General features: G+C 34.5%; 2 protein-coding genes and 1 long non-coding RNA gene across 5 annotated transcripts; 2 read left to right on the top strand and 1 right to left on the bottom strand.

The window, feature by feature from the left end:
- Positions 1-1,086: 1,086 nt before the first annotated feature.
- Positions 1,087-4,870, bottom strand: LOC107885952 (uncharacterized). 3 transcript variants are annotated; one of them, XR_001680590.2, is made up of 4 exons: positions 4,397-4,870; positions 3,732-3,790; positions 2,505-2,688; positions 1,087-1,349 (listed from the first exon to the last, which is right to left on the bottom strand). It is a non-coding gene; the product is annotated as an uncharacterized lncRNA (long non-coding RNA). The 3 variants fall into 3 exon arrangements; XR_001680591.2 differs by having other exon boundaries at positions 2,613-2,688; positions 4,397-4,868; XR_005921897.1 differs by lacking the exon at positions 2,505-2,688 and having other exon boundaries at positions 4,397-4,854.
- Positions 4,871-8,186: 3,316 nt separating this feature from the next.
- Positions 8,187-8,579, top strand: LOC107887541 (uncharacterized). The gene has a single exon (XM_016811799.1). The coding sequence runs from the start codon at positions 8,187-8,189 to the stop codon at positions 8,577-8,579; it is 393 nt and encodes a 130-aa protein (XP_016667288.1).
- Positions 8,580-8,699: 120 nt separating this feature from the next.
- On the top strand, positions 8,700-9,761 carry LOC121217775 (uncharacterized). Its single transcript, XM_041094030.1, has 3 exons — positions 8,700-8,837; positions 8,955-9,103; positions 9,200-9,761. The coding sequence occupies exons 1-3, from the start codon at positions 8,700-8,702 to the stop codon at positions 9,759-9,761; spliced, it is 849 nt and encodes a 282-aa protein (XP_040949964.1).
- The last annotated feature ends 2,060 nt before the right edge of the window (positions 9,762-11,821 follow it).

Below are 11,821 nucleotides of genomic sequence, written 5' to 3'. Positions count from 1 at the left end.
TTGGGCCTTTCAATAATAAAGGGTGTGATGCTTCGGCCCCGCTTGTTCCTTGGAGAACCAAACCGCGAGCTCGTGTCTATACTGGTTCAGACTCGTGTATTGGTCTTCCTCGTGTCGGTGATTTGCATGCATCTGATTTTTCGGAGTTATCCGGGTCGTATGTCAATACTATTCAGTTCGGGACTACTGGTGGTGGCACGGATTCGTATATACCTGTGCCTGTTGGTACTGATTCATGGTACCCTAACTCGGGTGCTAACAATCATGTTTGTCGTGATGCGTCGGTTCTACATGACTCCACTCCGTATTTAGGTACATCTTCTCTATTAATGGGTGATGAGACTCCCACTCCGATTTCGTATATTGGTAATGGTGTTGTACCTACGCATTCTAAACTACTTCGACTATCTGATGTTGTATATGTACCGAGAATATAGAAAAATTTATTGTCTGTGTCTCAATTTGCCAAAGATAATAAGATAATAATGTGCCACTGCAGCAAAACTGACTTTTAGCAGCGGTTTTTTAGGCCTCTAAAACTATTTGCGACGTTTTTACAAGCATCGTAAAAAACGCCGCTGTAGATAACGCCACTAAATTTTGCGGTGTTTATGTGAAAAAACGCCGCTAAAGAACATGGCCTTTAGCAGTGCTTTCCCAAAAACGCCGCTAAAGAACATGACCTTTAGCGGCGCTTTCCCAAAAACGCTGCTAAAGAACATGACCTTTAGCGGCACTTTCTCCACAGGCGCCGCTAAAAAACCTGACTTTTAGCGGCGCTTTTTCCAAAACCCCACTAAAGGTCCTGAAAAATAAAAAAATTTAAAATATTATAAAAACACCACAAATCCATTCCCATCCCTTTACCTATTTAAGAAAATCCTTTAGAAATATTGTTGTCAATACATACATCACTCCATTCTTTGGTTAGAGAATACAGCAGAAGTGGGATTCCACCAGTTTAAAAATGTATAATTTAATTTGAAGACGTATTCAAATAGAAATTCATGAACAAGAAGATCAATGTTTTTCACTATATCTCATGTAGCAAGTCAAATTGCCTTCGATTACATAAGATTCCTTTGATTAAAAAAATTCAAACTAGTTCATATCAACTTGCTCAAGTTGTATGTATTAATTGCAAGATCAACACCTTATTTGAACTTACAATTCTAGGAAAGCATAAAATGCAGTTCCATGAGCATGCATTTAAAGTGGCAGAAAAAATTTACTGATTACAGTGACAGTCTAAGCTCCAAATATAGCTCTTGCATGTCGCTTGATTCTGAATTCTGACTGTTCGATCCCAATGAGTTGCTACGATGTTTCTTACTCCTTGAATGTGAATCCTGTAAGAATGTAAGGAACTAAAACAAGTTAAATTTTAAAACACAATCATAACATGGCACATAAACTAAATTTCAGCAACTAAACTATTCAATTTGCAGTACTTAAAAACTTCAATTTACAACATTTAAACACTCCAATTTGTAGCACTTTTAACACTTCAATTTGCAGCACTTTAACATCTCAATTAACAACATTTATACTCCTCAATTACAGCGATAAAACATCTCAATTTCCAACAACTAAACACTTCAATTTGCAGTACTTAAACACTTCAATTTACAACATTTAAACACTTCAATTTATAACATTCAAACACTTCAATTTGCAGTACTTTAACACTTCAATTTACAGCATTTAAACACTTCAATTTGCATCACTTTAACATCTCAATTAACAACATTTATACACCTCAATTACAGTGATAAAACATCTCAATTTCCAGCAACTAAACACTTCAATTTGCAGTACTTAAAACAGTTCAATTTACAACATTTAAGCACTTCAATTTACAACATTTAAACACTTCAATTTACAGCACTTTAACACTTCAATTTGCAGCACTTTAACACTTCAATTTACAGCATTTAAACACTTCAATTTGCTGTACTTTAACATCTCAATTAACAACATTTATACACCTCAATTGTAGCGATAAAACATCTCAATTTTCAGCAACTAAACACTTCAATTTGCAGTACTTAAACACTTCAATTTACAACATTTAAGCAATTCAATTTACAGCATTTAAACACTTCAATTTGCAGCACTTTAACATCTCAATTAACAACATTTATACACCTCAATTACAGCAATAAAACATCTCAATTTTGCAGCAACTAAACACTTCAAATTGCAGTATTTAAACACTTCAATTTACAACATTTAAACACTTCAATTTACAGCATTTAAACAACAACAATCATTTATTAAATAAAAGGTTTAGGGTTTAGGGTTTAAGGTTTAAGGTTTAAGGTTGGGTTTAGGGTTTAGGGTAATGAGCAACAATATACAGTAGCATTCAATCCACCATACAAAGATATTTCAAACATCCATTTACTCACTTCTCATTAACAACAACAATTTAACTGATTTCTTTCATACAGTTCTTCCAATCCGAAACAACATTGGTCATTGGGAGAAAAATGTGAATCTACCTGGACGTGTCAATTGGGGCCATAACAATTGCAATTGCTTCCGGTAGCATAATATTAACTCTAAATTAAAAAATGTATTAAAAGAGGGTATTGTTTTTCAAAATTAACTGAATTTGCTCAGAGTTATAAGCTTTTGAGCTTTTGCTATCACAACTAGAAGTTCTCGCTGAATAGCTGAATGTACCTGTTTAAGAAACGTAAACAGTCAATCCCGTGAATCTAAACATTGAAATTATTAACAAATTTGTTGCTGAGTACAACAATTTTAATTCAGACAATTATACATCTTGATGCATACTCAAAACATATATATTGATGAATGAAATTTGTCTATGACAATATCAGCCTTGCAAGTCAACAAGAAAGGTAACAAATAAGTAGTTGCAAAGAAAAAAAAAACATTATCATAGAAAACTTAATAAATGTAAAACTCATCCATGCTACATATCAGATGAAAGGGCCCAACACAATGGTATTTTTAAGGATAAATAGGCATTAATGCTATTTTAGGGAAGATATATACTTAAGTCTGATTTATACTTAAAATGTTAATCATGCTCTCATTTTTTCTTGAAGCTGTCCACCATAGGAATTGGTTTCATGCTTATTATAATCAATATTTCATTCAATTGAGAGTTAAATCTATTATGGATTTATTTTTTTATATGCATTGATATTTGTATACATACATCTAGATACAGAAAAGCACTACATGCATAAATAAAGTTTGTATGTATCCATAAATGTATGCTTCAATGGCATACTGTAATGACCAAGTACACTGGCAAAACATGAATTAAAAAAGTATCCCAATATCCTGTTGCAGTACCCAAATGTGTAGAAAAACTACTCAAGTCAATTGCAGCACCCAAATGTTCTAGGAAACTAAAACTATTAGAAAAGATAATGTACAGAACATTATTTAACATTATTTAACAAAAGAGAAAATGATATTATACAGAACATTATTTAACAAAAAATATAAGCTTTTCCAGTTTAAAGTTCATTATACGGAAATAGCACTACAAATTAACAAATCAGTTAGGTCGCCGCACTTTCATTTTCCAATCTGAAATTAGATTATGAACAAGAATCATGAATTACATATAAAAATATGTAAGTTTTAATATTGCTACTGCATTTAGGTATATCATGATTATATATATAACCAGTCTGAAATCATTATAGTAATGGGATTAATATATAAAAAAAACCATAAATACATACTTCTGGTTGGCAGAAGGCTTGAATTGAGCAAGATCCTCACCATCTAACCCAATCAAATCCTGAAAGAAATAAAAAATTGTTATCCAAAGTAAATGTATAAACCACCCATTCAATCTGCACAAGAAAACACAATATGAATGAAAAAAAATCTATAATTATATATCCAAATAGGAACACAAATGAGGAAAAGCTTCTAATTAAAAACCAAACAATGTTTTAATTAGGACAGAAGCTACATGTATATAGGCATAAATGCAATAAAAACCTCAAATAAAATAAAAAAAATGATTAACTAAATAGTATCATTAAGCATCATTCTAGTCACTATGTTGTTATAGTAATTAGGGATTAGTCATAAAATATAGTTTAATTTTGGTTCTTGGAAAAACCCCACAAGAAAGAACAATGTTGTGGAGAGTATATAGCACTAAATGACGTGCGTAAGTGAGAGTTTTTATGGCAGAATCAAACAACCCTAAGTATGAAACTCAAAAAATGTCAATTATATCAAACTAGATTCAATAAAAACCCAACAAATCTCAATTTGGGTATCTTCCGAATCCCCTGAAAATGCAAATGCTATTGATTAATTACCAAATTTTAGAGATAAATAACAAAAAAAAAAGCCAACATGCTTCTTTGCTCGTGAACGTGCTGCAGATTACCTATTCTTTATCATCCTCTTTTGTCTCATTTCAACATTTTTCTCAACTATGTCCTCGGGGGCACCTCTTTTCCTAATATTTGCGAATGCAAGATACAAAGAAGATTCACAGAAAAAATATTTTGGTAAATAGATCGAGGTTAAGGGTTATGGGAAAACTACTGATATTTTTACCAGAGCAAATCAAAGGGACTTCAGCAAAAATCAAAGGTATTTTGATTTGGGGATTTTGAGAAACCGATTTAAGGATATCAAATTGGGGAAAATTTTAGAGGATTTGGGGATTCAGGGTTCACTGCAGGGAAATAGGGCTTTAGCGGCGTTTTTAGTGGAGTTTGAACAAAAAACGCTGCAAAGATTATAAAAATGCCGCAAAAAACTGAACAATAGTAGCGTTTTTGGCACAAACACCGCTAAAAACTGATCAATAGCGACATTTTTAGCTAAAACGCCACTAAAAACTGATGAATGAGTAGTAGCGGCATTTTTGGTTCAAACGCCACTAAAACTGATCAATAGTGGAGTTTTTGGTCCAAACGCCGCAAAATGTTGAGCAGCTATTTTTGAGTAGGGTAACCGACACTCGTTTTGATTTGATCTGATTTAATTTTCATATTATTTTCTTATTTTTGTTTTGAATTCGATTTAAATATTTTGGTATTTGAAACTAACTTTATAAAAATATAAACTACACCATTCACTTAGCTATGAGAAAGTTTCATTTTAGTTACTTAATTATGAAAAGTTACAAATTGATAACTAAACTATTTAGAAGTTTTCATTTAAGTTACCAAGCTGTTAAAATCGACGTTATATGCATAACTTTCTCTAAACCCTTAAATCCTAAACATTAAACCCTAAATCTTAAATTCTAAAACATAAACCCTAAATACTAATCCATAAACTCTAAAACCCTAAACCCAAAAAAATCATATGGATGTTGATGTGTATATACATAGATATTAATGTAAAAGCTTATGTTTATAATAAATTGTGGAAGCAGTACTTAATATTGATTAAATTTATTTTTGGGTTTAGGGTTTAATATTTAAGGTTTAAGGCTTATGGTTTAAGGTTCAATGGTAGAATATATTTTAAGTTTATGGTTTAGGGTTCAATGGTATAGTGTGTTAAGTTTATGGTATGGGCCGGGTTTGTTATCTTGGGTTTGGGGTATAGTGTTTTAAATTAGTTTGTTGTTTGGGGTTTAGTGTTTTAAAGTATTTAGGGTTTACGGTCTTAGTGTTCAAGGTTTTAAGGGTTAGTGTATAGGGTTTAAGGGTTAATTGATTAAATGATGTTCTGGTTGAATCTAGGTTTTAGAGTGCTCGAAGTGTGGTTTAATTAAATACTTGATCTCATGTTTATACATATATTTATGATGTATATATATTTATATTCCCAGATAATTACGCAAGATTTAGTATTACGAAATGTTAACATGAAATTCTTAAACTTGAATCAAATTTAAAAATAAAATAAAATAAATTTAGTATTTTTATTTTTAAATTAAATTCTAATTATAAAATTCGTGCACACTTTAAAATTTATAGCCTTATGATTAAATATTGAATTTGAAATTATAATTTCAAAATCTAAAAAATAATATGTGTTTAATAAGGTATTAATTTCCGAGTATTACAAGATGCTATAACTTTCTTTGCATATAATGGACTCTAGAAATTAAACTCTTCTTACTTTAATTTTAAGATGCAGATAATAATAAGAGAGTTTGCTACCCTAACAAGTCCAAGTCTGCCGCCACTGGCATGAGTATCTAGGTTTTCTTGTTTTTTTATCTTTTTTTTGGCACTCTTTCGTCTTTTTGTAAGTCTTGCTCTGCTAATCAGCCTTTAGTCCTTGCTTGATTTAAGGATTCTTTAGTTTGGCGTTCGATACCTGCAACAATGGAAACTGAATTAGCAGGTCTGACACTTAACGAAGAAGAGGATGAAATTTTGGAAATTCCAATAGATCCAATCCTAGGAAGAGAAATGAGTGAATTCCAACTAGTAGGTTGCTTTCTAATGGCCAGTATAATCCACTTCCCAGCCATGAAAAGCACGATGGCAAATTTGTGGCATCAGGTCCATAGAGTTCAGATCTGGGATCTGTGAGATAAAAGGTATATATTCTAATTTTTTCACCTGGGACTTTTAATAATCACTTGTTGGTTATTTATAAGTTGCAATGGGGGGAGGACCCGTTAAAGGTGCCATTAATATTTACCCCTTTTTGGATCCAAATTCATGATGTCCCTGTTGGTTTATTTTCTAAAAAATTATCCGTACAATTGGGTAATTTCTTGGGGAATTTTTTGGATATGATGGTGCAAATTTAGAGAAGGAGAATCGTAATTACATGCGTACAATGGCCCAGATTGACATCAAACGACCTTTGAAAAGGAAAAAACAAGTTATGTTTAATGGAAGATGTTCATATGTCAGATTTAAGTACGAGCGATTATCTCTATTCTGTTTCTACTGTGGTCGATTGGGGCATAGCGACTCGTTTTGTGAAGCTAAGATATTGCTTGGTGTGGAAATTGCTGAATTAGGGTGAGATCTATCTTTGCGTGCCTAATCACGTAGAGCCTTGTCGATGAACAGTATCTGGCTTCGGGAAGAGGATGATGAGAGTCATGAAGGGGATAGAGGAAGTAATTGGGTCCCAAATAATCGAATATGGAATGTGGATAACAATGGAAAGAGTGGAAAGATTATCGATCCAGTATTGGGTTTTAATCTAGAAGGGGGATCCTTATCTTTTGATAATCAAAATGAAAATATACAGTCAGAATTGATGCAAACAAGGATGGAGCATGACTTGGAGGAAGGTATCCTCATTGGAGAAGAGGGAAAGAAGAGAAATAGAGGAGCGAGGGATGACTTCTCGGAGAGAGAAGATATGGACTACTTAATGGTAAGGAGCAGGAGATTGATGAAATCTAACCAATTATCATCGGCAGCTGCCAAGAGGCAAGCCGACCAGGCGCAATGAAAATCTTAAGTTAGAATGTCGTCGTTTGGGGAGGTCGCGGATAATTTGTAGACTTCAGCATCTGCTGAAGACGTATAATCCCGAAATTATCTTCTTTACGGAGACAAAGCTTGGTAAGACACAGATAGAAGGGGTGCGCCAAAAATATGGTTTTGGAAATGGTGTTGAGGTTGATTCAGAGGGCAGTAGAAAAGGTTTATGTTTGGCATGGAGATTGGGTGTTTCAGTCATTTTTCGCTCTAATTCAAAAAGACACATTGATGTGGATATTGAAGATAGCGAATTAAGAGTCAAATGGAGATTTATAGGTTTTTATGGGTCCCCGTATGCACAAGACAGGAATGATTTGTAGGATGTTTTGAGAAGTTTAAAAGTTGCTGATGATATCCCTTGGTTTATTTGTGGGGATTTTAATGTAATAATGTTTGAATCTGAAAAAAAAGGGAGGGATACCTAGGGATGAAAGGAGAATGGGTCTATTTCGAAAAACTCTGGAGGATTGTCAACTGTCTGATGTAGGATATTCTGGTAAATGGTTCATGTGGGAAAGAGGCAACCTTCCAAAGACAAATATTCGAGAACGGTTGGATAGAGGAGTGGCCAATGCGAGATGGATATCCATGTTTCCGGAGGTGAAAGTGCAAAATTTAGTACATTCTTTTTCAGACCATTATCCACTTTTAGCTGATACAAGCAACGTAAGGGGAAGATTGAGGAACAGAATTTTCAAATTTGAAGCCTGATGGGTGTTAGAGGAATCTTTTCTTAGTGAGGTTAATAAAATCTGGGAGATGTCTTCAGGAGACTTGGTGCAAAAGCTAGAAAATCTGAAGAAGGGCTTGGTCAAATGGTCTGGACAGATTCAAAGGAACCGACAGAAGAAGACGAAGGCTCTTACGGCTAAGTTATCAGATCTATATGATGCTGATAGAGATGACAACAATTTAGCTGAGTTGATTGATACAAAAATACAATTAAATTTTGAAATAGAGAAGGATGAACGGTATTGGGAACAGAGGGCCATAATGAATTGGTTGAAATTTGGGGATAAAAATTCAGCATTCTTTCACAGCCAAACAACACAACGTAAGAAGAAAAATTGTATTCGTAAGTTACAAACTGAGGATGGCAGGGAAACGGAGACCTTACAGGAAATGGAGAGAATCGCTCGCTCTTATTTTTAACAACTATTTTCGACAGAACAAAGGGGTCCTTACGAACATTTGTTATCAGGCATTGGATGATGCATACATAAGAAGGATAATAAACAATTAACAGCAAATTATTCAAAAGAAGAAATTCAAATGGCAGTGTTCGACATGGGTTCTACGAAGGCGCCGGGAGAAGATGGATTTCTAGGACTGTTTTATCAAAAATGCTGGCACATTATTGGTGATAAAGTTACCGATTTTTGCTTACATCTTTTAAATGGTGATATGAAGGTTAGATCACTTAACTTTACAAATATTGTACTAATCCCGAAGAATTCTAGTCCTTCTAATATGATACACTTTCGTCCGATTAGTCTTTGTAATGTTCTTTATAAAATCTTGGCAAAGACTCTTGCGAACCGATTTCGAAGAGTGATCGAAAAATGTATAGAAGTTGCGCAAAGTGCTTTTGTGCTAGAAAGACTAATATCTGACAACGTGCTGTTAGCCTATGAAATCCTGAATACGTTGAAGGGGAAAAGAATAGGGAAGAAAAGGTTCATGGCAGTTAAACTCGATATGAGTAAAGCTTATGATAGGGTCGAATGAGAATTTATAAAGCATATAATGATTCAAATGGGTTTTGCAAATAGATGGGTAAAGGCTATTATGCAATGTATTACCACTGTTTCTTATTCAGTGGCCATGAACAGACATCGAGAAGAGAAATTTCAACCGACCAGAGGACTTCGTCAATGTGATCCATTAAGCCCATTTTTATTTCTTTTATGTGGTGAGAGATTATCCAAACTATTGCGACTTGCAGAACGGGAAGGACTTTTAAGAGGAGTGAAAGTTAGCAGGAATGGTCCACCGATTTCACACATTTTATTTGCCGATGACTATATCTTATTTAGGGAAGCCACAAGAAGTGGGGTGCATCTATTCAAAAATATATTGGAAGAATACAGACTTTGTTCGGGGCAGTGTGTGAATTTCGATAAATCAACGGTAGTTTTCAGCAAAAACACTTCAGAAGAAGAAAAGCAAACGGTTGTCAATTTACTGGGTGTTCGAAGTTCAAATGAGCCAGAACGCTATCTGGGATTGCCGAATATGGTGGGAAAGAGAAAGAAGGAAGCTTTTCAAAATTTGAAGGATAGCCTTAAAAAACGTATTGATAATTGGAGTACCAAGTTTATCACAAAGAGGTAAAGAAATCTTTATTAACGCAATTCTTCAAGCAGTTCCGACTTACACAATGGCATGTTTTCTATTACCTAATTCCCTTTGTGATGATCTTAAAAATATTATAGCGAAGTATTGGTGGCAGAAGGGACATGGGAAAAGGGGAATTCGTTGGTGTACTTGGAAAAATCTTTGCTTTTTAAAAGAGAATGGCGGCCTAGGCTTTCGAAATTTGAGTCAATTTAATGTTACGTTACTTGCTAAACAAGGATGATGTTTGATTTATTATCCTAATTCATTACTAGTCAGGGTTTTAAAAGCAAAATATTAGCTGCATTCGACTTTCTTAGAGGCTCAGTTAAGAACTTTACCTTCACTTACCTGGAAGAGCATTTGGGCAGCTAAGAGGGTCCTTCAACAAGGCCTAAGCTGGCGAATCGGTAAAGGGGACAAAGTATCCATCTAGAATGATCGATGGGTCCAAGGAATGGAATATTGGAAAGGCACAACAGGTCAGATAGTATGCAACTAGAATTTGTTTTGGATCTTATTGATAGTACGACTAGGAAATGGAAGGAAGAGCTGATCAACAATACCTTTCACCCGAAGGTTGCTCGCACAATCCTATAGATCCCACTATCGGAATCAGTGCACGAGGACTTCCAAGTCTGGAGGGGCGAACCAACAGGGGAATACTCAGTTCGTAGCGCCTATAAACTATTACAAATTGCTAATCTGAATCCTAGTCATTATTTGTTACAGACCGAAACCAAGGAATTTTTCAGAAAACTATGGAAACTACAACTACCGTCTAAGATCACAATCATAATCTGGTGCATGTCATGGAATTACATTCCTACTTTGAGAAATCTCCGACATAGAAGATTAGTGACAAATGTCAGATGCCCTAGGTACGGTTATGAAGATGAAGACTGTCATCATATTTTCCGACTATGTTCCACAAGCATAGAGGTCTGGCAGCTATTAAACCTTTCTTGGGTTACAACTTTCGTGCATCAAAATTTCTGGGAGTGGCTCACTGTGGTTTTCAAACAAGGAACAAACGAACAATGCAGATATTTTTATTATGGCTTATGGATACTTTGGCATTCAAGGAATCAACTTCTGCATGAACGGGTACACACAACGGGTAGAGACCTCGCACGGAAAATTCAGAACCACATGGCAGAATACAAAGGGATTAAAGTTAAGACAACTTTATCACATACGGTGCAAAATCAAAGAAATGTGGAAGACTTACTGATCGTGAAGATCCAGTTTGATGCTACGTTCAACAATAGAAAGTTCATACTAGTGTCGAGGTTGGTGGTTAGGGGTCTGATGAACCAGGTTTTGGCTTTGAAATCGATTATTCATGGCAATGTTGCTTCTCCGTTTGCCGCGGAAGCATTTGCATGGTTAGAAGCAGTCAAGTTAGATATCGAAATAGGTTTACAGGAAATACAAATAATGGGCGATTCACTAACAGTAATCAAGAAATATCATTCAACTGCAACCGACTACTCAATTATTGGAACAATTATCAGGGATATCCAGTGCAAGAAACCATATTTCCAGAAGATCGAGTTCAAGCACATACAGAAAACAAAGAACACAAAAACCCAGAATACCACAGAGGAGGCACTACAGAATAGCGAGAGAAATTACCTAGAGAATGAGGAACCGATTCACTGTGATATGAGAGCAAATGAACGATGGGCAAGAAACCCGGACTAAAAATATTGGGAGAGAACTTGTTTCTAAAAGCAGATAGCAAATAATGAAATATTGGGCAATGCTATCGTCAAAAGAATAGAACGGATGGGACAATTGATAAGAAATGTCAAAGAGATTAATGGTTTCCAACCGTTAGAAGATTGACTAAAGGTGGATTAGGTTTCCTTTTTTCAATGCACTTTTATTTCTGCCATTTGATTTTATTACTGTTTTTCTTTTGTTACTTTTTTAATGTTTTGATTTTAAGAACTGAGGCAGGCCATTTTGAATTTTGGGCTTATCTTAACAAGCCTAAACTCTTTGCAGTCTTTAGTTTAATTTCAATAAATACCCAGTCAATTATTTATCAA

The sequence above is a fragment of the Gossypium hirsutum genome, chromosome A03 (genome assembly GCF_007990345.1).
Source record: "Gossypium hirsutum isolate 1008001.06 chromosome A03, Gossypium_hirsutum_v2.1, whole genome shotgun sequence".
Classification (NCBI taxonomy): Eukaryota; Viridiplantae; Streptophyta; class Magnoliopsida; order Malvales; family Malvaceae; genus Gossypium; species Gossypium hirsutum.
This window is presented reverse-complemented; position numbering and strand designations above follow the sequence as displayed.